The 21,868-nt window shown below is 44.1% G+C and overlaps 1 protein-coding gene across 7 annotated transcripts in view; it reads left to right on the forward strand.

Annotated features, from left to right (window-relative positions):
* GPLD1 (glycosylphosphatidylinositol specific phospholipase D1) overlaps positions 1 to 21,868 on the forward strand; it is a 56,325-nt gene that overhangs the window by 21,221 nt on the left and 13,236 nt on the right. For all 7 annotated transcript variants that reach the window (XR_009597648.1, XR_009597647.1, XR_009597646.1 and 4 more), the window contains exons 8-18: positions 2,532 to 2,639; positions 2,867 to 2,894; positions 2,997 to 3,136; positions 4,945 to 5,010; positions 6,869 to 6,989; positions 10,231 to 10,367; positions 13,733 to 13,919; positions 18,828 to 18,938; positions 20,278 to 20,352; positions 20,455 to 20,611; positions 21,271 to 21,412. Coding sequence is in view for 4 of the 7 variants with exons in the window: in XM_042237032.2 (XP_042092966.1) it covers positions 2,532 to 2,639; positions 2,867 to 2,894; positions 2,997 to 3,136; positions 4,945 to 5,010; positions 6,869 to 6,989; positions 10,231 to 10,367; positions 13,733 to 13,919; positions 18,828 to 18,938; positions 20,278 to 20,352; positions 20,455 to 20,611; positions 21,271 to 21,412 (1,272 nt within the window). In the remaining 3 variants the exon portion in view is untranslated. The remainder of the gene's footprint in view (positions 1 to 2,531; positions 2,640 to 2,866; positions 2,895 to 2,996; positions 3,137 to 4,944; positions 5,011 to 6,868; positions 6,990 to 10,230; positions 10,368 to 13,732; positions 13,920 to 18,827; positions 18,939 to 20,277; positions 20,353 to 20,454; positions 20,612 to 21,270; positions 21,413 to 21,868) is intronic.

The raw sequence follows: 21,868 nt of genomic DNA on the forward strand, positions 1-21,868 counted from the left end.
ATGCCACACAACTATCCAAACAAACAAAAAAAGAAACCTCCTAGGTTCCCAGGTTTAGCAGATGTCTTCAGGGCAAAAACTGGCTTTCCCACTCACTTACCTGCAAAAGTTTCCAGCTCCAACTTATTTTGGGCCATTGGAAAATTTCGCTTTCTTGCTAACTTGGTGATTCATCTCAAAAAATATTTTTGTTAGGCTTTCTGCTAGACTTTTAAGCTATATTTATGCAGAAGCTCATTCTGGTGTGTTTGTAAAGTAAAAATTGGACATCTCAATAGATTCCTTCTTATAGATACACTAAATTAAGTTTTGTTTGAATTTATATTTATGTCTGGTATAATCTAAGGTTTCTTAAAGATAAAAGATAACAGTATAAACTTAATTTTTAAAATGTGGCTCTTCCTCCAACTGAAATAACTAATACCTCTGAATCAAAAACTTGACTTAGACTTCTCTTTTACTACCTACCACTATATATTCTGAAAGTAGGATGTTGGGATGAGGAGTTATTTTGGAGCGTTTTTAAAAAATGATTCCTAAGAATGATGCAATTCGAAAGAATAAAAATATCTTCTATTGCTCTTGGAATTCACAAAACTAAACATTCCTTTTATATGTTGTTGTTCAGTCACTAAGTCCTGTCTGACTCTTGGTGACCCCATGGACTGCAGCATGCTAGGCTCCCCTGACCTTCACTGTCTCCTGGAGTTTGCTCAAATTCATGGCCATTGAGTCGGTGATGCTATCTAAACATCTCATCTTCTGCCACCCCCCTCTCCTTTTGCCTTCAGTCTTTCCCAACATCAGGGTATTTTCCAGTGAGTCAGCTCTTTGCATCATGTGGCCAAAGTATTGGAGCTTCAGTTTCAGCATCAGTCCTTCCAATGAATGTTCAGGGTTGATTTCCTTTAGGATTGACTGGTTGGATCTCCTTGGAGTCCAAGGGACTCTCAAGAGTCTTCTCCAACACCACAACTCAAAAACATCAACTCTTTAGCACTCAGCCTTCTTTGTGATCCGTGTCTCACATCTGTACATGACTAATAGAAAAACCACAGCTTTGACTATATGCATCTTTGTCAGCGAAGTGATATCTCTGCTTATTGATATGCTGTCTAGGTTTGTCACAGATTTCCTTAAAGGAGGAAAGGAGCAAACATCTTTTAATTTCACGGCTGGCTGCAGTCACCATCTGCAGTGATTTTTTGAGCCCAAGAAAATAAAATCTGTTACTTCTTCCACTTTCCCCACTTCTGTTTGCCATGAAGTGATGGGACCAGATGCCATGATCTTAGTATTTTGGATGCTGAGTTTTAAGATGCCTTTTTTACTCTCCTCTTTCACCCTCATCAAGAGGCTCTTTAGTTCCTCTTGACTTTCTGCCATTAGGGTGGCATCATCGGCATATCTGAGGTTGTTATTTCTCCTGCTTCTCTTCTTTCCTTGGCTATTGTAAAGCCTTCTCAGACAACCGCTTTGCCTTCTTGTATTTCTTTTTCTTTGGGATGGTTTTGGTCACTGCCTCCTGTACAGTGTTACGAACCTCCATTCATAGTACTTCAGGCACTCTGTCTACCAGATCTAATCCTTTGAAACTATTCATCACTTCCACTGTATATTCATGAGGGATTTGCTTTAGGTCATACCTGTATGGTCTAGTGATTTTCCCTACTTTCTTCAATTTCAGTGTGAATTTTGCAATAATGAGCTCATGATCTGAGCCATAGTCAGCTCCTACTCTTATTTTTGCTAACTATATAGAGCTTCTCCATCTTCAGCTGCAAAGATATAATCAATCTGATTTCAGTATTGACCATCTAGTGATGTCCATGTATAGAGTCTTTTCTTGTATTTCTGGAAAAGGGTCTTTGCTAGATGTTCTCTTGACAAAACTAGATGTTCTCTTGATAAAACTGTTAGTCTTTATTCTGCTTCATTTTGTACTCCAAGGTCAAACTTGCCTGTTACTCCAGGTATCTCTTGACTTCCTACTTTTGCATTCCAGTCCCCTATGATGAAAAGGATATCTTTTTTTTGGTGTTAGTTCTGAAAGGTCTTACAGGTCTTCATAGAACTGTTCAACTTCAGCTTCTTTGGCATTAGTGTTTGGAGCATAGACTTGGATTACTGTGATGTTGAATGATTTGCCTTGAAAATGAACTGAGATCATTCTGTCATTTTTGAGGTTGCACTCAAGTACCACATTTCAGACCATTTTGTTGACTATGAGAGCTACTCATAGTTTCTTATCTTTGTATAAATATTTGATTAGGGTACCAGTCGTTTGCTCTGCAGCCTTGGGCAAATTATTGAACTTTTCTGTGCCTTAGTCTCCTGTATGTGAAGTAGGACTGTGATAGTATCAACCACCCAGGGTTGTTGGAAGATTAAATGAATAATGCATGTAAAGTCCTTTGCATGGTGTCTGGCACCTATTAATCCTGGAATCACTGGTAGCTGCTGTGACTGTTGTTGTTATCTTCAACTTCAGAATCAAAACAGCCCTTATTTGATTCTAATGCTTTTCTCAGGTATGTGCCTGTTGAAGATCTCCTGGGAATTTATAAAGAACTCTACGGCCGAGTAGTCATCACCAAAAGAGCCATTGTTGACTGTTCATACCTTCAGTTCTTGGAAATGTAAGTGTAACTGGAGGAATATTTGCAAGTGATTTTATTGTGACTTCCTTAACACACTTTCTGATGCTTTAGCTGCCTGAGTGTGGGTATTGGATTTATGGATTTTGCTTGTTCAAAGTCAGTTGCGTGATAGTGGGTACCTGTTGCTGGAACTTTTTCTTCATTCATTTGTTTCATTTCTTCGTGGAAATCACAACTTACAGTCTAAATTATTGCTTATGTTGCAGGTATGCGGAGATGTTAGCTATTTCCAAGGTAAAGGCATTTATTCTTCAAAATCTGAATTGAAAGTGTTATAGATACCATGAGAAGCACTTGATTCAGTTATTAGATTATTTTTCTTTCTCTTTGCCATAGCTTTATCCCACTTATTCTGGAAAATCCCCATTTTTGGTGGAACAATTTCAAGAATACTTCCTAGGAGGGCTGGAAGATATGGCGTTTTGGTCCACTAATATTTATCATCTGACAAGTTACATGTTAAAGAACGGGACCAGGTGAATTCTTACTCTTTCCTCTGTGTCACTGCCTGAGTTGCTATTCCATCCCCATCATGACTCCCAGGTTTTTCAGTTGATCAAATGAGGACAAAGTCTCAGGAAGTGCTGTCATGCCCTAAGGAAGCAGGGGAAGAATGAAAACTGTCACTTCAAAACTCCAACTCACTCCCATCTGGTTGGGTTTGCTGATGTCTCTCCTGTCTTAGGGATGGAGAGGTACATTTTGCCAAGTTCATGACCTGGGAGAAATGGCTCAAGTGGGAAGGAATCCGCTTCACCAGCTGTGCAACATCTGTTTCTTTTGGGAGACCCCATGCTGTGGGTTGGGGTGCCCACCTCCCCAAGCTCCAGCAGTCGATATAGCCATCTTTTCCTCTCCACCCTGATTGAGCTCTCAAGGCTCCAGGGTTTCAGAGGGCATTTCACTTAAGGCCCATTCTCCGAAAGAAAGTCGGAAATGAAGGCATTAGTAAGGCACAGCCTTCTGTTGCAATCTGACATGCAGCCCCGATGGGAGAGCATCTCAGCCTTCCAGCTCCTTTTCTGCTCTGCCCCAGCACGCCCAGGATGAATGTCACCCAGAGACTCAGATGCAGACCAGGGTAGACTGGTCTTGTCCCCAGTTCCAACTGCAACATTAGACATTTCGGCTCTCACAGGATCTGTTCATGGTCTGAGGGAGCTGAGGTTCTCTCAGAACCCATTTCCAACTACACCACTCAGGATGGAGCCCCTTCCATGCTGCTGAACTGGGCAGGGTAGGGCTGGGTCTGGATAGGGACCACTGGAGGCAGACCTCCTGCAGGGAAAGGACAGCTTAAGCATCAGCCAGCAGGGGGAAAGAGGGCCTGTGGCAGCTCCTCTGTCCGTGGGATTTTCCAGTCTTCCTCTCCCTCCAGATAGTCTTCATCCTAGAATAAACTCTTATGTAATCCCCACTCTCTTAGTGCGTCTGTTCAGTGTTAGGGAGAAAGTTCACGTCTTACATTCTATCAGAGCCTTTTTACTTGTAAAAAGGGAGACTTAGTTACCTACTTAATTATTGAATTTGTAAATTTTTGGTTTTAATTTTTATTAAAGCAAAGGTTAGAGGTGCTGCAGTTATTTTTATTTGTTTTTTTGGCTGTGCCCAGTGGCTTATGGTATCTTAGTTCCCCAACCAGGGATGGAACCTGGGCCCACAGCAATGAAAGTGCAGAGTCCTAGCCACTGAAACACCAGGGAATTTTATCTTAAAAATTAAAAAAAAAAGTTATTTGGCTGCACTGGTCTTAGTTGTGGCACTCAGGATCTTTGATCATAGTTACAGCATGTGGGATCTAGTTCCCCAACCAGGGATCGAACCCAGGCCCCCTGCACAGGGAGTGTGAAGTCTTAGCCAAGGAAATCCCCACCAGGCAATTAAAAAAAATTTAGCTTTGAACGGATTGAGACTGAGAAATTATAACACCAAACATCGATGGGCAGAAGGTGGCACAGTTGGGAGTGATTTTCTTTCAGTCTCTAACTCTGAGATGGTTCCTGTCAGCAGGGAGAACTCAGCAGATGGAATTGGGAGGGAAGGGGGAAGCTGAGTCTGGGGGTGACCAGGGGTTTGGGGTGGCCTGTGTTACCGTGCTACCACCTGCCTATCCACCCTGATCAAGTAGGACTCAGGCCCTTCACCAGTCCTGTCTGGCTAAGTCATAAACACCTCTCCACTAAGACTTTGGGGAGATGGCTTGAAATGTGACGCTGATTCTCAGAAAAATTCATGCTTGAAAAGAACGTAGAAAAACACCTAACTCATCTGGCTATTTCCCTAGTAACTGCGACCTCCCTGAGAACCCTCTGTTCATCACATGTGGCGGTCAACAAAACAACACCCAGGGGTAAGTGGATTCCCAAATGACTCACAGAAAAAGAGCATCTCACTCAGAGGGGTGCTCAGTAGACTCTGAAAGCATGGGCTTTGTAGACAGAGGTTCCAGCTCCGGGGCTGCCATTGTGTGATTTTTAAACAAGTTGCCTAATTATTTTTTGAGCTGCAGCTTCCTCTGGCAAACTGGAAAAAGTACATATCCATACTCCCAGAGCTGTGGTATGTGCGTGAATGGATAGAAGCAATTACCACCTTAGTCCGGTTTCCAAGGTGGTGCCAGTGGTGAAGGACCTGCATGCCAGTGCAGGAGATGCGGGAGACGTGGGTTTGAGCCCTGGATCAGGAAGATACCTTGGAGAAGGAAATGGCAACCCACTCCAGTGTTTTTGCCTGGGAAATCCCACAGACAGAAGAGGCTGACGGGCTACAATCCATGGGGCTGCAAAAGAGTTGGACACAACTTAGTGGCTAAACAGAATGGCAAACCACATTACTAAGTTGCTCACTAACTAGTAAATGATGGCTAATCACATTATTATCATCACCTTTATTGCCATTACTCATAAACTGTGACCGTATTCTTCCCCGAAAAAGTAATCATCAATGATACTGGTGGGGAGAAGCCCTTTCAGTTAGTTTCTGAGGAAAAGAGCCGGAGGGTCTGATTTGTACTCTAAGAGGTGGTATTCCCTGCTGGAGTTGGGTAGCAACCATTTATTCACGTATGTAATAACTATATTAATCCTATAAATATTATATTACTAATAAGATAGAACAAATTATAATATTTCCTCATCACCAGGAACTCGTTTAGGCGTTTAGAGACCTCATTGTGGATGAGACAGAAACAGCTTTTGCTCTCAGAGGATGGATGGCCTGGCAGGTGGCCAGATAGATGGTCACTGAACGAGAACTTGTTGGTACCCTTGAGCGTTAGGAAGGGCAAGCACTGGGCACTCAGGTGGTAATTGCTTTCTATCCATTCACGCACATACCGCAACTCTGGGAGTATGGATATGTAATGTACCACAGAGTGTCCTAACTCAGCCACAGGAGACTTCCTGTGAAGAGTTGATGCTTCAGCCAAGATATTTAAGGGTGAGCAAGTGTTAGATACTCAAAAAGAAAATCATTGCAATAAAAGATGCTAAGGAGAGAGTTCAGAGCTTCAAGAGAATTGAAAATGCGCAAAAAAGAGTTCAGGTAAGCCCATACTGTTTAAATTATTCAAATTAGGTAAGTTTCATTTTAATATAACTGAATGTCTTTAGGTTGGGTTTAAGAACTCTAGATTGTTGGGGTCCCTACACTGGCTGAAATCTTAGGCCCTCTTTGTTCATCTGTGGCCTATCTGTAAGCATTTCTGAAACCTGCCTGCCTTTTTAGGCATCTGATATGTAGACTTGTTAAAACATATGGTTTTAAAATGTATTTTTATTGTATAATTAATTCTCCCATGTCTTTAAAGCAAAATCAGTCCACTTGCATACCAGTTTCCTGAATAGCTATGACCATTTCTGGGTCATTAAAATATGAATATGTTGATTTAACTTCTGATGTTTTTTTTCAGTAATCTGGAAAGAATCCAAACTCATACACTTATAGAACTTTGAGGCTAATGAAAATATTTTTGTAAAGACTGGCTTTTTCAACCTTGGAAATGGGTTTATTAAAAGGTGTTGTGGAATATCCTATAGAAGTTTTTCTAAAAATTTCCTTTTTGTGTTGCTGTTCCTTAAACTTGCAGATGTTAAAATTTTATGACCTTTTAACCTGGGGTTAACTTGATTACATCTTCAACTCAGTTATTCAGGGTGAGTTGCTATTTCCACAGTCTTAACTATTTCATTCCTCTCTCTTTCTAGCAGCTCAAAAGTACAGAAAAATGGTTTTCATAAAAATGTGACTGCAGCCCTAACTAAAACTATTGGAAAGCACATAAACTATACCAAAAGAGGAGTCGTCTTTAGTGTGGATTCCTGGACCATGGTAAGAATTTTCTGCTTTTAATGGAGAGGTGCATTGTGCTTCCTGTGATACTGTGTTTTTTAGGATCACTGGCTGTTTAATTGTTCATTGAAAGTCACCTGGGCATGAGCCAGGCTTACAAGTATTCTTGGTCTTCAAGTCTGGTTTGTTCTGGAGACATCCTATGACAAAGGTCTGAACCTCAGTGGCCTTTGGAAAGCCCAGTGGAGCTCAAGGTGGCCCTTGGGTCACTCCTGCTCTCTCCTTCGTGCAAAATGTGTCAGCAGTATTGCAGGTTCATAGTGCAAAGCCCCACACCAAGGGAATACCACTGCCTATCAAGTTCCTCCATGAGATCATCTTAAGTGTCAGCCATTCTGCTGGGGGGATAGAAGATGAAAGGGAAACAGTCTCTGATGTTTAGAAAATTGTAGTCTAATGGGGTTATAAATACAAAACTAACCATTTCTAAGGAAGATGCAACTAATACCATGGTTGGTGGGAGGAGAGACACAACCTATCAGATTAAAAAAAATTATGTAGCTGCCATCAGAGAAGGTTTCATGCAGAAGCTGGAATCTGAGTTAGGCCTTGAATAGTATGTTTCATGCAGAAGCTGGAATCTGAGTTAGGTCTTGAATAGTAACCAACTAATAGTTTTTCGTCACTGAGCAAGTATTTCTGGTAATGGGTTAGGAAAGTTTCAGGATGTTTGGAAATTTGAGCAGTCTTATTTGCCTGGAACACAAGACAAGAAATCAAAGTACTTGCGAGAGTCAGGAAGGGAAGTTGGCGTCAGATTGTAGAGAAGGGTTTAAACGATTTTGTGACCTGGGTGAGGGTCCCAGTAGAGCCCCCTTCATGGTGCGCAGCCTGTGCAGTCATGTAGAAGGTCCCCTTCATCATGCTTAGAAGGGCCCCCTACTTTGTTTATTTATTCATTTTAAAGTTTTTAAATATTTGTTTATTTGGCTGCACTCGATCTTTATTGCAGCATGGGGGATCTAGTTCCCTGGCCACGGATTGAACTGATGCCCCCTGCACTGGGATCATGGAGTCTTAGCTACTGGACTACCAGGGAAGTCCCTCCCCATATTTGGTTTAATGTTCTGCTGTTATTGCCTTAAAATTCTTACCTTTTTTTAAATTTAAATTTTATTGTATACTGAAGTATAGTTGATTTACAGTGTGGTGTTACTTTCAGGTGTATGGCTAAGTGGTTTAGTTATGCATATATATGGCCTTTCTTTTTCAAATTCTTTTCCTGTATAGATTGTTGCAGAGTATTGAGTTCCCTGTGTCCTTGTTGATTATCTATTTTATATACAGCAGTGGGTATGGGTTGATTCCAAACTCTTAATTTTCTCTCTCCACACTGTTTCCCCTCTGGTAACTGTAAGTTTGTTTTCAAAGTCTGTTAGTCCGTTTCTGTTTTGTAAATAAGTTCCCTGTATCATTTTTTGAAGTTTCTACTTATGATATCATATGATATTTGTTTTTCTCTGTCTGATTTATTTCACTTTGTATGATAACCTGTAGGTCCATCCATCTGGCTGCAAATGACATTATATCGTTCTTTTTTATGGCTGAGTAGTATTGTGTGTGTGTGTGTGTGTGTGTAAATATATATGTACACACACCACATCTTCTTTGTTTGTTCTTCTGTTGATGGACATTTAGGTTACTTCCATATCTCGGCTATTGTAAATAGTGCTGCAATGAACATTGGTGTGCATGTATTTTTCTGAATTCATGGTTTTCTCTGGATATTTGCCCAGGAGTGGGATTACTGGATCATATAATAAATCCATTTTAACTTTTCTGAGGAAACTCCATACTCGTCTCCATAGTGGTTGTATCAATTTTCATTCTCACCAGCAGTGGAGAGGAGGGTCAAATTTTTAATAACTTTTGAACAAGCAGCTCTGCATTTTCATTTTGCAATGAGTTCTGCAAATGATGTACCGAGACTTAGACCAGGAAGCGCTGTCCAAACACGCATCATGTGTGCTGCAGTTATTTGTATCTGTCTCCTTCACAAAAGGAAAAGTTGTGTAAGAGAAGGACTTTACATTCCCAAGGCCTGGCGTGATGCCTGGCGTGGCGATTTCTGAATGAAAGAGGAAGCCAGAAGTGGGCTTCAGGTGAGCAATCCGGGGGCGACCTGCCAGAGAGGTTAGACTGGAAAAACAGAAGGCTGAGTCCCTTCCTGCAGGGCCCTTCTAAGCTGTGCTTCTCTGGAGCCTGGGCGTCCAGGGCTGCCCCACAGCTCTGAGCTGAACCTGCTCTGGGGCAGCCGACAGTTCTCATTTGATCTTATGTCATCTGGGGTGAATTTCGAGTTGTGTTCCCTGAACTTGGATGGATCTAGTGCCTGACCAGTTTGCTTGGGGCCACTCTGGTCTGTGTTTGTGTGGCCGCAGTAACCACACTAAGAACAATTCAGCACCCTAAGCTGGGGGGCTTGCTGCCCGCCCCCCATTTCTCTTGCACACAGCTTCCAGCCCTCCACACGTGACCCCGCATGCCTTCCCAGCTTCTTGGGACTCGAAGCAAATCCAGCAGCCTCTCAACCTGAATATGGTTGGGAGGGTTTCTGGCATCGTGGTGGCATTCCAGTTCATTTGTTTGCAGGGAGAAAAGGCAGATATATATACACAAATATATTTATAGTTCTAGATTTGAGTGGACTTACCTTCTAAAAACTTTTTATTTTTTAACAATTGTTTTGTTCAGTTACATTCTGCACATTAATAGACTATCCTAACTTGGTTGGTTCAGGTTAATCTCAACTGACTCTTCTTGTGATGGTCCTGACCTTTAGGCTATAACTCCCATCCCTGAGCATATATTACGGGTGTGATTTCACTCTCCTAATTTCCAGTCTTAAGTCTCCTTCCAGGTTGATAGGAGTCAATAAGTTATTTTTCAGCACTTGTGCACACTTGTTTCTTAGGACTTCCCTGGTGATCCAGTGGCTGGGACGCTGTGCTCCCAGGGGCCTGGGTTTGGTCCCTAGTCAGGGGGCTGGGTCCCACGTACCACAACTAAGAGTTCAGATGATGCACCTTAAAGACCCATGTGCTGCAATGCAGACTGAAGATCCTGCGTGCCCCAACTGGGACCCAGTGCAGCCAAGGAAATAAATAGATATTTTAAAAAAAGCTCAAACTTATTCCTTAAAGTCTAATGCCTTTGACACGAAGCGGTAACTTTGTTGATTATGCTGTGTCTTTTTCTGTCTGTAATCATTTAATTTCAGGATTCCTTATCCTTCATGTACAAGTCTTTGGAGAGGAGCATACGTGAGATGTTTATTGGCAGCTCTCAGCCACTGACACATGTTTCTAGCCCCTCAGCATCTTACTACTTGTCCCTTCCCTACACGAGGCTTGGTTGGTAGGTATGAATCTATCTAATTCCTGAATATTTTCATCAGTATTGATTTCAAGCGGTCATTCACAAATGTTTAACATGGAACCTGTTAACACTTCATTTTCCAATCAATTCATCAACAAAAACATGAATTTATTGCTTAATTTATGCTAAAGATAAAACTATCTCCTTAAAATTGATCAAAAATGTTTTTCCGTTAAGCCTTGATTTTTTAAAAAAATATTATTTATTTTTCAATTGAGGATAATTGCTTTATAGAATTTTGTTGTTTTCTGTCAAACCTCAATATGAATCAGCCTTAGCTATACATATGTCTCCTCCTTCTTGAACCTCCCTCCCATCTCCCTCCCTGTCCCACCCCTCTAGGTTGATACAGAGCCCCTGTTTGAGTTCCCTGAGACATATAGCAAATTCCCATTGGCTATCTATTTTGTATATGGTGATGTAAGTTTCCATGTTACTCTCTATATATGTCTGACCCTCTCCTCCCGTGTCCATAGGTCTGTTCTCTATGTCTGTTTCTCCATTGCTGCTCTGCAGATAAATTCTTCAGCACCATCTTTCTAGAGTCCGTACATATGTGTTAGTATACGATATCTATCTTTCTCTTTCTGACTTACTTTACTCTGTATAATAGGCTCATTCTATCTAATACATAATAGGTTCACCCACTTCATTAGAACTGATTCAAATGCATTCCTTTTTATGGCTGAGTAATATTCCATTGTGCATAGGTACCACAACTTCTTTATCCTTTCATCTGTCTATGGACATCCAGGTTGCTTTCATGTTCTAGCTATTAAATAGTGCTGCAATGAACATTGGGGTACATGTGTCTTTTTTCAGTTTTGGTTTCCTCAGGATATATGCCTAGGAGTAGGATTACTGGGTCATATGATGGTTTTATTCCTAGTTTTTAAAGGAATCTCCATACCGTCTTCCATAGTGGCTGTATCAATTTACATTCCCATCAACAGTGTAAGAGGGTTCCCTTTTCTCCACACCCTCTCCAGCATTTATTGTTTGTAGACTTTTTGATGATTGCCATTCTGACCAAAAAATATGTTTAAATATAAGGAAGCTTGACTTAATAACCACAGCAAGAAACTATCACTTTATAGGATATTTTAAAAACTTCGGTGTTTTTTGGAGATAGATTATTACACATTTTTGGGCATCTGATGACATTAGGATAAAAGTAGGTGGCTATTATACTGACAGGACTATTATAACTTCATAAGGCAAAAGCCTGGGACACCACAATAATAAAGAGAATTTTAGGGGCTCCTCTGATTTTTAAAGAATAACTGTTACCAAACTCAACTCAGGTTTCCATCACCTGCTGCACAGCAAAGTCAGTGTACTGACAGCCGGTTGTGGTGAAGGAAAGCACAGCGTTTATTGCAGGGCACCAAGCAAGGGAGATGGGGATAAGCCTCAGGACCACTCCAATTTGGTCTTTGAGTTAGAGTGTTTTAAAGGGGAAGACCAAGGAAGCTGGGATCAATGTCCTGTGACATTTCTTAATCATAACTTCAGGGGTTAGGATGTTTTGGGTTTGCAATTCTCCAGCCATGGTTTGGGGATCTGTTAGCTTATCCTGCCCTGGAGAAACAAGCTGTGTTTGTACGTTAATGATGACATCTGCAATACCAATTACAGTACATTAACAGTGTTATGGACAGTAGTAGTTTTAGTCATCTTACTCTGGTGGATTACTGTTCAGTTAGCACAGGAGGCAATGGCAACCCACTCCAGTGTTCTTGCCTGGAGAATCCCAGGGACGGGGGAGCCTGGTGGGCTGCTGTCTATGGGGTCGCACAGAGTCGGACACGACTGAAGCGACTTGGCAGCAGCAGCAGCACAGGATTGAGGTCAGAGGGCACAAGGAAGGGAATAAAGGTTTGGATAGAGAGATTAATCATAAACTTGATAAGGGAGCTTTGTTTTAGGGGGACTCTGTTTCACAACCAAACAGCCCAAGGATGTAAAAGTGACTATTTTGGGGGGAGGTTTTTATAAAATGTCTTTTTAAAAATCACACTTTTAAAATACAAATAGCCCTGCAACTTCCTTGGAACAGTAAACCAGCAGCCCTTCCTCAGGCTGCTAATGTATTCCGCTCCAGCGCTAAGAATGGGGGGTGAGTGCTGTCTTTACTGGCCCTTCATCTGTGAATAATGAATGGCGCTTCTTGGCCGCCTTCCTGAAAATCCAAATGAGGGCCTTCTGCTGGGCTCCTTGCCACGTGGAGAGGGGTGCAGCACAGAGCTCCTTCGCGGGGGCCATTACTGGCCAGGGTCCCACCTTGGGAATACAGACCAGCAGTGTCTCCATGGTGTGTGTCTGACCCCATCCACCAGGAGTCACACCCGTTAGAAACTGCTCTTCTCTTTTTCCTCTGTTCTGCTGTTTCTTCTTTTTTTTTTTTTTTTTTAATTATTTTTGCCTGTGCTAGGTCTTCATAGGCTTTCTCTAGTTGCGGCAAGTGGGGGCTGCTCTTTGTTGTGGTGTTCAGGCTTCTCATTACCGTGGCTTCTCTTGTTGCAGAGCAGGGGCTCTAGGCACGGGAGCTTCAGTACTTGCAGTACGCAGGCTTAGTATTTGTGGTGCACTGGCTTAGTTGCCCTGCGGCATATGGAATCTTCTGGGACTAGGGATCGAACTCATGTCCCCTGCATTGGCAGGTGGAGTCCTAAACACTGAACCACCAGAGCAGTCCCTGCTATTTATTCTTTATGTGGCCATCAGAGCCAAAATAAATAAATGACTTGGTCATTCCAGCCCCAAACGAGACATGTGAACAATTGACTCAGTTTGTCCCTCTCTTTAACCGGCAGGTCATAGACTCTTATTTAGAAACATCCAGTAAGTCTCTAATTTTTTCCAATATAAGGCACTCTGTGTAGCTCTGGTAGAAATAAAGTGGTCTACTTACCACAAGCTTGTCTTTGATCAGGTGACAAACTGAGATGAATCGAGCCAATTGTAAAACAATCTGTGCCATTGGCTCAAGGTGGATTTCCTCTCTGCTCTCAGGTGGAGCCCGGAATTGTGCTTTGTCTGCTCTGGGTTTTGCATGTAGAACAAGAAACTTTGTGAGGGTGCTTTTTGTGTGTTCAGGTTCTGTGGTCCAGAAATGCTTAGAGGCCTTGATTTGTTCAATTTCGGCTTTGTTTTTTCCCTCCAGAGAACAAGACTGAATCCCACAAACAACATAACCTCAGTGGTGAATATAACCTCTGAATATTTTCGGATGGAAAAACCAATGAGAGGAATTTAGACTCTAGAATCTAGAGTGGAACAGGAGACAGTTCTGCCCAGAGCTCTCAGTAGACACTGCAGTGGGTTCCCTCTTCTTCTTACAGGGCGATGACTTCGGCTGATCTCAACCAGGATGGATACGGTGACCTGGTGGTGGGCGCCCCTGGCTACAGCCATCCAGGCCGCGTTCACGTGGGGCGTGTGTATCTCATCTATGGCAACGACCTGGGCTTGCCCCCTGTCGACCTGGACCTGGACAAGGAGGCCCATGGGGTCCTGGAGGGTTTCCAGGTGAGGCCGCATCTCATATTTTCCCTTTCAAAGTTGATAAGTCACTGCCTGCCTTTCCCGGCACACTCTCCAGGATAAATGTCCAATGGCGAGAATGATGATAGTAACAAACAGCCAGGGGCCTGCATCTGTGGAGTGACTTTTATTTTGAAAAGCATGTTCACTTCATTGATCTCATTGTCTCTTTATCTTTTAGTGGTTTGTCCGACACCTTCCGAAATACCCATACTATTGAGTGCCTTTGAATAACCAATCAAGATGTGATGTCTTGATAATATGATAATACAAAACCTTGTTTTGTTGGGGTGTTTTCTTTTAATATAAATATTTTTTATCTTGTAAGAATTTTATTTAAAAAATTAAAAAAAAATTATTTTTGGCTGTGCTGGAGCTTCATTGCTGTGGATAGGCTTTCTCTAGTTGCAGTAAGCAGGGTCTACTCTCTAGTTGAGGTGAGTGGACTTCTCATTGTGGGGCTTTCCAGGTGGCTCAGTGGTAAAGAATCTGCCTGCCATTGCAGGAGACGTGGGCTCGATCCCTGTGTTGGGAAGATCCCCTGAAGGAGGAAGTGGCAATCCACTCCAGTATTCTTGCCTGGAAAACTCTATAGACAGAGGAGTCTTATGGGCTATAATCCATGCGATTGCAAAGAGTCAGACACATGCATGCATCTCTTGTTGGAGGGCACGGGCTCTAGGGGGCATGAGCTTCAGTAGTTGTAGCACTCAGGCTTAGCTGCTTCACAGCATGTGGAATCTTCTGGGAGCAGAAATCGAACCCATGTCTCCTGTATTGGCAGGTGGATTCTTAACCACTGGACCACCAGGGACGTCCTCTTGGAAGAATTTTAGGTTCACAGAAAAGTTGTAAAGACAGTCGGAGAGTTCCCATGTACCCTTGACCCAGTTTCCCCTGTGTTAACATCTTACATAATTATGGCATTCTTGTCCAGATTAACAGACCAACACTGGGAAATTACTATTAACTAAACTCCAGACTTTGGTCGGATTTTATTCCTTTGTTTTAAGTGGTTATTCATTACCAGAAAAATCCCACAGCAGCTGTACAGATGTTCCATATGAAGGCAGCTCGAGTTCCTCTTGGGAGCACTAGAGACCTGGAGGGTTTTCCTCTTGGATGTCATTGGTATTCGTCCTTATGTGAGGGATAAGTAAGGAGGGGCCGATTGAGCCCTGTTACCCACCACAGATGAGTGTGGGGGCTTTGGTGGCAAACTCCAAATATCAAGCATCAGGGGAGTTTGGGGTCAGACTTTTACTTGTCCCAGACACTCCACTAAACCTTTCATCGTGGAGTTAATGCTGTGAAAAAATAGGATGGTGCTCCTGAACATACTTGAAATAATGAAAAGTCCAGTGGTTTATCATCTAGTTTAAGCTCTGATAGGTCTTCCCTGGTGGCTCAGATGGTAAAGAGTTTGCCTGCAGTGTAGGAGACCCAGGTTCAATCCCTGTGTCAAGAAGATCCCCTGGAGAAGGAAACAGCAACCCACTCCAGTATTCTTGCTTGGAAAATCCCATGCATGGAAGAGCCTGGCAGGCTACAGTCCATGGGGTTGCAAAGAGTTGGACAGGACTGAGGGACTTCACTTTGGCTTTAAGCTCTGATGGAAGGAGCCCCTGAGTCCAAGAGGTGTTACTAAGTTGATGGCAGAGTATGTGATCACACAGTCCCAGAGGGACAGGGACAGCATTTTCTGGGCCATTCTGACACCACGTGAAAAAGTTCCAAAATAAATTAACCTATTCCTGTTGCTTCTTTCTTCTTCACCAAGCCATTGCCCTGTCAGACTGTGGTGTAAAGTTTATACACCACAGTGTATAAACAGTGTATCCTTTGGGCTCCTGTAGACAAGGAGTGAGAGAGGCAGCGGCTTCCTGTGGATGGGAAACTCCATCCAGGATCCTTGGGGTGAGGAAGGAGGTAACTCCATGCCTTTGTCTCCCAGTGTCCTTAAGTAATGGGGAAGATGCCACATTATGGCATGCACTAGAGATGGGAATCTTGTAGCCATTATTCTTGGTCTGCAGTTAACCTTTCTGGTCCTTATCTATAAAATGGAAGATTAGGATAGACATCTCAAATTTAGTTCAGTTGCTCAGTCGTATCCGACTCTTTGCGACCCAGTGGACTACAGCACACCAGGTCTCCCTGTCCATCACCAACTCCTGGAGCTTGCTCCAACTCATGTCCATTGAGTTGGTGATGCCATCCAACCAATCTCATCCTCTGTTTTCCCCTTCTTCTCCTGCCTTCAATCTTTCCCAGCATCAGGGCCTTCCCCAATGAGTCTGTTTTTTTGCATCAGGTGGCCAGAGTACTGGAGTTTCAATTTCAGCATCAGTTCTTCCAATGAATATTCAGGGTTGAGTTCCTTTAGGATTGACTGGTTGGATCACCTTGCAGTCCAAGGGACTCTCAAGCATCTTCCCCAACACCATAGTTCAATAGCATCAGTTTTTTGGCACTCAGCTTTGTTTATGGTCCATCTCTCCCATCCATACATGACTACTGGAAAAACCATAGCTTTGACTAAATGGACCTTTGTCAGCAAAGTAAAGTCTCTGCTTTTTAATATGCTGTCTAGGTTGGTTGTAGTTTTTCTTCCAAGGAACAAGAGTCTTAATTTCATGGCTGCAGTCACCATCTGCAGTAATTTTGGAGCCCCCCAAAATAAAGTCTGTCATTGTTTCCATTATTTTCCCCATCTATTTGTCAGGAAGTGATGGGACCAGATGCCATGATCTTCGTTTTTTGTATGTTGAGTTTTAAGCCAAATTTTTACTCTTCTCTTTCACTTTCATCAAGAGGCTCTTTAGTTCTTCAATTTCTGCCATAAGGGTGGTGTCATCTGCATATCTGAGGTTATTGATATTTCTCCTGGCAATCTTGATTCCAGCTTGTGCTTCATCCAGCCCAGCATTTCGCATGATGTACTCTGCATATAAGATAAATAAGCAGCGTGACAATATACAGCCTTGACATACTCCTTTCCCAATTTGGAACCAGTCCGTTGTTCCATGTCCAGTTCTAACTGTTGCTTTTTGATCTGCATACAGATTTCTCAGGAGGCAGGTAAGGTGGTCTGGTATTCCCATCTCTATGAATTTTCCGGTTTGTTGTGATCCACACAGTCAAAGGCTTTGGCATAGTCAGTAAAGCAGAAGTAAATGTTTTTCTGGAACTGTCTTGCTTTTTCTATGATCCAGTGGATGTTGGCAATTTGATCTCTGGTTCCTCTGCTAAACTCAGCTTGAACATCTGAAAGTTCACGGTTCATGTACTATTGAAGCCTCGCTTGGAGAAGCCTTGCTTGATCATTACTTTGCTAGTGTGTGAGATGAGTGCAATTGTGTGGTAGTTTGAACATTCTTTGGCATTGCCTTTCTTTGGGATTGAAATGAAAACTGGCCTCTTCCAGTCCTGTGGCCTGCGCTGAGTTTTCCAAATTTGCTGGCATGTTGAGTGCAGCACTTTAATAGCATCATCTTTTAGAACTTGAAATAGCTCAGCTGGAATTCCATCAAGCATCTGCCTATTTTAGAATGCTATGCTTTTTCTTGGAATGAGTTACCCTGCAGGGGGGCTTGCTAGTAGAGCTGGTGTTGATGAAATGAACCTGTTTTCAGTTGGCAGGGGCCCCTACTTATGGGTCTCCAACCTGCCCCAGCTTTCTTGTATCTCCAGGCAATCTTTTCTCATTTATCAAGTACCCACCCCGCCTCCCCCAACCCAGTAGAAAGGGGCTGTGTTCTCAGATGCCATTGCACATCTGAGATTAACCAACAAATAAGAGATGTGGGTTCTGGGGTGTGTGTGTGATGTAGCAAGCATCATTTGCGCAAGACTCTTCATTGTTAGATAAGTTGTGAAAGGATAGGAGAACCTCATGAGTTACCTTTAGGTCTAGGCTGATTCCAGACACCAGGAGATGGAAGATCTATAAAACCCACCTTGGAAGAGAATGATACCTGAATGGGCTGAGTTTTCCATCTGTAAACCATGAAATTAGGGGCTAATAATCCATGTAAAATGCTTGAACAGTGTCTACAACAGAATCAATAGACCCTTTGGTAATGATGGAGATGCTTTAAAGCTGTGCTGCTCAGTATAGGAGCTACTAAGTGTTTTGGTTTCTGAACATTTGAATGTGGCCAGTGAGACTGAAAAATTGACTTAAGTAATTTAAATGTTACAGCCACATTTATCTAGTGACTACTGCACTGGTCAGTACAGCTCTAGAACATCTTGAGTATTCGACAGACATTAGCTGCTGTTCAGTGAGTATTATCTTGGGTACTTTCCAAGAGGAGGCTAGTCCTTAACAAGGATACACAAGACCATTTTCTGAAAACCTAGAGCTTTTAAGGACCTACATTCTTTTTTAAAAAATTTTAATTGGAGGCCAATTACTTTACAATATTTGGTGGTTTTGCCATATGTTCATATGAATCAGCCATGGGTGTACATGTGCTCCCCACTATCTCTCAGGGTCAGCCCAGTGCACCAGCCCTGAGCACCCTGCCTCATGCCTCGAACCTGGACTGGCGATCTATTTCATATATGTTTATATACATGTTTCAATGCTATTCTCTCAAATCATCCTACCCTTGCCTTCTCCCACAGAGTCCAACAGTCTGTTCTTTACATCTGTGTCTCTCTTGGACTTACATTCTTCTCTCCAGCGCCTTATCTTCCCCTTGAGGCAGACAGATGTGCCAGAAACATCCTTAGGGTGAGCTAGCCATCTGGAGGGTCATGGATGTGTTATGAGCAGGCTACAGTCTGGTTCCTCAGTCCTGGGTGCTCGATGGGGTCCCAGGGAGTGAGGTGTGCTCTTTGGAAGGTTGTGGCTCAGACTAGGGGGAGTAACTGGTGTCTCCTCAGCCCTCAGGTCGGTTTGGCTCGGCTGTGGCTGTGCTGGACTTTAACGTGGATGGCGTGCCTGACCTGGCGGTGGGAGCCCCCTCGGTGGGCTCCGAGAAGCTCACATACACAGTAAGGAGGCTGGTGGGGAGGGGGGGATAGTGGGGGCAGAGGCTGGTGCCCATGGAGCCTCCAGAGAGAAGCAGGCAGAAGGGGTGCCAGGCAGTGTTTGTGGGGAGATGATCCCGGCTCTCCATTCAGGTCCTTGTGACCTCAGGTTACCTGGCAGATCCTGTTCCTGCCTCCTCGGCCTCGGTTTGGCTTCACAGGTGGGATTTCCCAATTCCACCAAGTCCTGCATTCTCCTTCCCTCCTTTCCTCCCCTGGGGATGCTGAGAGAGAGTGAGGGGAGGCAGATTCCAGCTAATCCACAGCTTCCTGTCATGGGGCAGGGAGGTGAGTCCCTGGATCCTTCCCCTCAGGCATGGAATCCAGCACGTTCCCTCTTTTCCTCCCTGAGAGTAGAGCTCCTGGGTTCTTGCCCACAGGGCTCTCCTCCCCCCAGTCCGCACCGTAGCCGAGCATCATGAGCGGCTGTAGAGTCAGAGGCCCTTCATCACCCTCTCCCGCCGGGTTCACCTCTTTCCTTCTCTCGTCAACTCTTGAGTCGTGGGAACAATTTGTCATCCAGACCCATCGGGCGCCCTCCTGTTAGGACGCATGCTCATCCAGTTCCTTCTACCTGGAAACCCCTTTTCCATGTTGTTTTCCCTGTGGGGGGTAGCGCGTCACTTCTTGGAGGGAGTGTGGTCTAGACCTTGCTGCAGGGGACTGTCGTCTGCTGCCCCTTTGTAGCTCCTCACACTGCAGTGTCACAGTTGCCCCCTGGCCAGCTTTCGGGGAGGGTAGAGGTTGGTCTTATCCATCACTGTGTCCTCAGTCCTCAGCTCACCATGGAAAGGAAGTGATTCTAGAAGGAGGAGGGATGGAGAGAGGCAAGTTGTACGATGGGAACAGGTTCGTCACACAGTAACAGCACGGCCTGTGTCCCAAGGCAAGTGAGCAGTACTGACAAGGTGCACCGGTGTTGAGAGAAGTAATGGGCTGGGTTGGGGTGGTGGGGATTCGTGGAAGAGCCAGCAACTGAGCTGGGCTTTGAAAGGGTCGTGGGCAGTTGAGTAGCTCATTCTGCAAATATGTTAAACAATTATGGATGGCAGACCCAGAGCAAGATGCGGGGGAGACCGTGATGAAAGTGACAGTTTCTGCTTTGGGGACTCTTCACAATCTGATGGAAGAGGCTGATGCAATGGACTGGACACTGACTTCAGTCAGTAACTGAGCTCCTGACCTACAGGGCTCTGCTGGTGATTTATTTCATCATCAGTCATCTTTATCTTGCTCTTATTTAAGATTCCCAGGTCTCACAATCGCGAGTCTCACGATCGTGCTGTGGTTTGTCCTTGTCTAGGGTGCAGTGTACGTTTACTTCGGTTCCAAACAAGGACAACTATCTTCTTCCCCCAACGTCACCATCTCTTGCCAGGTATGTTGACCACCTTCACCAGGTACAGAAAATGAGAGCTCACTGCATCCTACTTGCCTCAAGGCTGAGTTAAAGGTGGTTGGGTTCCCGTTTTCACTTCAGGATACCTACTGTAACTTGGGCTGGACCCTCCTGGCGGCAGATGTGAATGCAGATAGTGAACCGGACCTGGTGATTGGCTCCCCTTTTGCTCCAGGTGGAGGGAAACAGAAGGGAATTGTGGCTGCATTTTACTCTGGCTCCAGTCACAGTGACCAAGGTAGAGCTTTCTGGGGTGGGGGTGAGGTGGGTGGAGACCCCCACTGCTCTAGTCTGTGGTGCCTTCTCTTGCATAGGGATTTTGGCCCTATTTTCCTTGTTGTGTGTGGTTTCACCTGAATTCTCTAACATTCTTACTCTTGCAGATGTTCCAGCAAGTGATGTGGACAGATTTACTGACTATACAGAAGGATCCAGTGTGTCGACCTGGATCCAAAGTTGGGGGAGGAGGGTGGGCAGTAGTTACCCTCATAGGGTCTCAGTGGAAGAGTGAAAACACTCAAGCATCCCAGTGATGCTCCAGCTGTCCAACAGGACTTTTTTTGGGGGGTGGGGTGCACGCAGTTTATGGAATCCTCAGCCAGGGATTGAACCCAGATCCTCAGCAGTGAGAACACAGTGTCCTGACCACTGGACTGCCAAGAACATTCCCAACAGGTCCTCTTTTTAAACAGCACCCTCCATTCCACAGAGGCTAGCTCTAGAAATGTATTTTTTGTATGAAGCGTGAGTCCCATTTCCGATGCTGGGGCGCTGACATAAGAGTTGTGGCAAAAACAGCCCAATGAACCCATTTCTCATTATCCTACACAAACGGCCACTCTTGCCATTCCTGTAGTCTTTCCATGTAAAGCAGAAGGCACTGCTTGTCTTGTGCAGAAAAGCTGAATGTGGAGGCTGCCAACTGGATGGTGAGAGGCGAGGAGGACTTTGCTTGGTTGGGGTACTCCCTTCACGGTGTCAGTGTCAACAATAGGACTTTGCTCCTGGCTGGAAGCCCGACCTGGAAGAACACCAGTAGGTGAGCCCTGATGTGGGGTGCAGGGACCAGTGACACAAGGGCTGGGTGCCTGAAGCCTGGGGAGCCCACTGAATGTGGGGTTCACAGGAAGTCACTCTGAAATTTCCTACCCTTCAAGGAAAAGCAAAGACTCTGGGTCAAGTTGCAAATGTTCCTTTTTATAAGTTTGAGAGAGAGAGCTGTGTTAGTTTGCTAGGGTTGTCTGGGTGGCTTAAGCAGCAGGAATCGATGATCTCACAGTTTCGGAGGTTAGAGATCTGAGATCAAGGTGTCAGCGGGTTGCTGTCTTCCAGGGTGCCTCTGTCACCTACAACCACTTTCTCCCTGCGTCTCATGCAGCCTCTTTTCTGTGCATCGATCCCTGGTGTCTCTCCCTCTTCTTATGAGGATGCTAGTCATATTGGATCAGGGCCCCACCACGATGACCTCATTTTAGCATAATTAATTACCTCTTTA

Source organism: Ovis aries, chromosome 20 (assembly GCF_016772045.2).
Source record: "Ovis aries strain OAR_USU_Benz2616 breed Rambouillet chromosome 20, ARS-UI_Ramb_v3.0, whole genome shotgun sequence".
NCBI lineage: Eukaryota > Metazoa > Chordata > Mammalia > Artiodactyla > Bovidae > Ovis > Ovis aries.